General features: G+C 44.0%; 1 protein-coding gene across 1 annotated transcript in view; it reads left to right on the top strand.

Annotated features, from left to right (window-relative positions):
- Positions 1-2,051: 2,051 nt before the first annotated feature.
- LOC119314480 (S-(+)-linalool synthase, chloroplastic-like) overlaps positions 2,052-3,388 on the top strand; it is a 5,589-nt gene continuing 4,252 nt past the window's right edge. Inside the window, exon 1 of the mRNA XM_037589193.1 lies at positions 2,052-2,361. Within this exon, the coding sequence (XP_037445090.1) occupies positions 2,179-2,361 (183 nt within the window). The 5' untranslated portion in view covers positions 2,052-2,178. The remainder of the gene's footprint in view (positions 2,362-3,388) is intronic.

Here is a 3,388-nt window from a genome sequence, read left to right as displayed (position 1 = left end):
TTATCATGAACAATGAAATATATAATAATAACTAATTTATTATTGCCTCTAGGGCATATTTCTAACACCCAAGTGGTGGTGGCGTCCCATGTTCTACCCTACCGCGCTATCAACGGCGGCGGTCGTGGACGTGTCGGCCTCGTCGTTGTGGAGGCACAGCGTGAACGGCAGCGACGGCTTGGCCGACGCGAAGCTGGCGGCGTTGTCGGTGTCGTCCTCAAATTCCTCCGGTGTTGTGTCGATGTCCATAAGCAGAGCGTCTTTCTCCGCCCGCAGGACGCGCAACCGCGATCGCTCACAGATGATCTTGCAGCGGTGCGGTCAGACAGGAACAACACCTTCTGCCCTTCCACGTCCGCTACCATGGCCATGATGGCGTTGTCGTTCACCAGGTCACCGGCGATTTGCTCCTCCGCAATCCAGTGCTCCTGGCAGTCATGAATGTGGCGCTGACACTCTGGAGTGGCGCTGGCCGGCATGAATGCGAGGCAACTGCTTCACGCTGAAATGGGCGCGGGCGAGAAAGAGAATTTCGGATGAGACCGGGGTGTCCGACGCATGTGTGGCAGTGGTTTGGACGCTCAGAAAGCCCCTCGTCTTTCCGTTTGCAGAAAAAGAAGGCCCCGATCGATCAACAGATGGATAAAGTACCGCGTTGAAGACCGTCTGATCCACATGAATATTGGGAAATTTAAAGGTGGAGATGCACCATCATACATAGTACGTTTTTTTTTGCGGGACATACATAGTACGTTCTGTTGTGCGTGCATCGCTAGGTAGCTAGGCAACAACCGGTCGAAAACTCGCCCATCGGTAGACTTTTCCATGCCCCTCTCGACCAACCAAAACCCCCCTTCCACCGGCCAGATCGAGACGTTCACGTGCCCGTGACTCGGCATCATTTGTGGTACTGCTACAGGAAGCAGAATGCTGGAATGTACGTATATGCATATACATTTTTTTTGTGAAAATATGCATATACATGTGTGGCTCTAGGACAGCAGGGACAAACTCAAAAACCGTGTGTTGTGTGCAGGATGTCATGATATTTGTCGTCAACATCACTAACACACACACACACACACACATCGTACGTACGCGCGCTCAGAGAAAGAGGAAACCGAGCAAACATGACGAACATGTTGCTCCTAAAAATATCAGAAGAATATATGTCTCTTATTTTTTAACAAGTCCTTATAAACACATCCATACAAAAAAAAAATCAAATTCTAGGGGATGCCGTAGTCTTCTTCATCTTGCATCCGTTGACGGCCTTTTTATTAGTACGTATATGCATACTTTGAGGTAAAAAATACATACATATACTTTATCATAATTTCTTCACGCTAGTTGCTGCTCATAGCAAGATGCATGGTGTATGAGGATGCAAGTGTGCTCCCGCTAGACCCACAAAGCACGATGAATTAATTGATATACTACACTAAACAGTTTCAAATTTTCCTAACGAACAATCCGAATGCTGGAAGCTAAAAAGCAGGCCGGATCTTGGATCCAATGGTGTACCGGTCAAGCGAAGAATATAGTGAACATAGTGGATATTCGGCATGTGTGTTACTTGAAGATTCTCTTGTAGTAGTTAGTAAACTCTGCTTTTGTTCTTCTTAGTTGCATGTTTTGGCCTCTGGCCCTGACAGATTCTGTGAACTTGTTGGCTCATTTTCAGTGCAACCGGGAAGGCACTCCCTGTTACTCTAAAAAACATGCTTAGTGTGCATGCATGACGTGACGCGCGTGAGCGATGTGAGAAGTAATAAACTTGTCTTTGTCTACATTAAGTAAATGTGCATTACTTAAGGTACTACGACAAATTGACTTAGCATGGAGTATCTAGCTAGCTACTCCTAGTTCACTAGATAACAGACGTATGCTACAATCCTGCACGTTTAGTGAATTTTGCACATGACTCACCTGGGGCGAACAGTCCACTCCTCGGTGGAGGATGGATCGACCCAACAGCACCCTCTGCTCTGCTCTCCTCTCCCTATAAATCTAGAGGGCATGTATGCATTGCTCCTCCATCAATCCAAAGACACAGCAGCAGCAACAGCTACTTGTTCATCCCATATCGTCCAAGCTAGTTAGTTACCCAGTTAGCTAGCTTAGTCGATCTGTAACACGGCACACTTAGCTAGCCAGCCACCATTGATTCAGCAACCGATGGCTGCTGCGCATGCCTTCTTCTCCTTCTCCTCGGTCGATTCACTGCTCCATTCGGCTTCATGGGTAGCTGGAAATGGTGGCCGGAGCGGCCGCAACTGTAGCTTCTTCCGCCCTTCGCCTGTGATATGTCCCGGGCCGGAGCCTGCGTCCCATGAGCTGTTGGATGATTTTCACTTCCAGGTATTGAAGTATATATTGTTGTCGTACAAACAAAGAACATACATGGCAACAAAGGTACATGAATGCAATTTGAGAACATGCATGCTTATGTCTCTTTTGAATTAATTTGGGGATCAGTTTCATACATATTGGACGTAATGCCGAGACTAGTTCTCACTATAGATGCCTAGCCCTCAATATAAACGTCGCCTTCCACCAAAAGAATCTTTTAACCTGAGTTTAGAGATTCATTTTCTTTTCTTGGAAACAGTTTGGCATCTCAAGGTAACTTTGAATATCTTGTGGTCTGCTGGTTGTTCGTGCAACATCCTAGAATGACATCTACTCAGGAACCAAGGAGAGAGAGAAAATATGTGTACTTCATTCATAATCTAATGTCGTTTTTTTGAAGCAGTACAATTTTCAAACTCTATCTTTGATTGTTGATTGTCATAAGATGTTAATAAAATACTACCTCCGTCCGAAAATACTTGTTGGAGAAATGGATGTATCTAGACGTATTTTAGTTTTTGATACATTCATTTTTATCTATTTCCCCCACAAGTATTTCCAGACAGAGGGTGTATAAACCTACCATACAATGAAAGTAGTTCTAATATGTTTTCATACATTGATAGTAAGATTTGGAGAAATTTGGGTTCATACTTCTTTAGGATGTCATAGATAGCAACATTAGCATGTACTGTCGGTCATGGAAAAACCAAAGGTACTTGAATGTAATTAGCATGCATGTTTATGTCATTTTTCTAATTACTTCGGGGGTTCGATTTCACACCTATCAGAGCTGATGTCACATTTGAGTCTCGCCATGGGTGTTCATTGTCAACATAAATATCGCATTCAACCAAAAAAAACTCTCTTAACCTCAATTTGGCAATTCGTGAATTGCTTAAAGATAAGTTTGAATATTGTGTGTTGTGCTGGTAGTTTGTGCAACATCCTAAAGTGACATCTACGGAGATAATGATGAGAAAAACAAGTTATACACTTCATTAGAAAATTATTCACATATTTTGGAATGACCACA

This window comes from Triticum dicoccoides, chromosome 6A (genome assembly GCF_002162155.2).
Source record: "Triticum dicoccoides isolate Atlit2015 ecotype Zavitan chromosome 6A, WEW_v2.0, whole genome shotgun sequence".
NCBI lineage: Eukaryota > Viridiplantae > Streptophyta > Magnoliopsida > Poales > Poaceae > Triticum > Triticum dicoccoides.
Note: the sequence above shows the minus strand (reverse complement) of the source record. Positions and strands in the feature narration are given on the sequence as shown.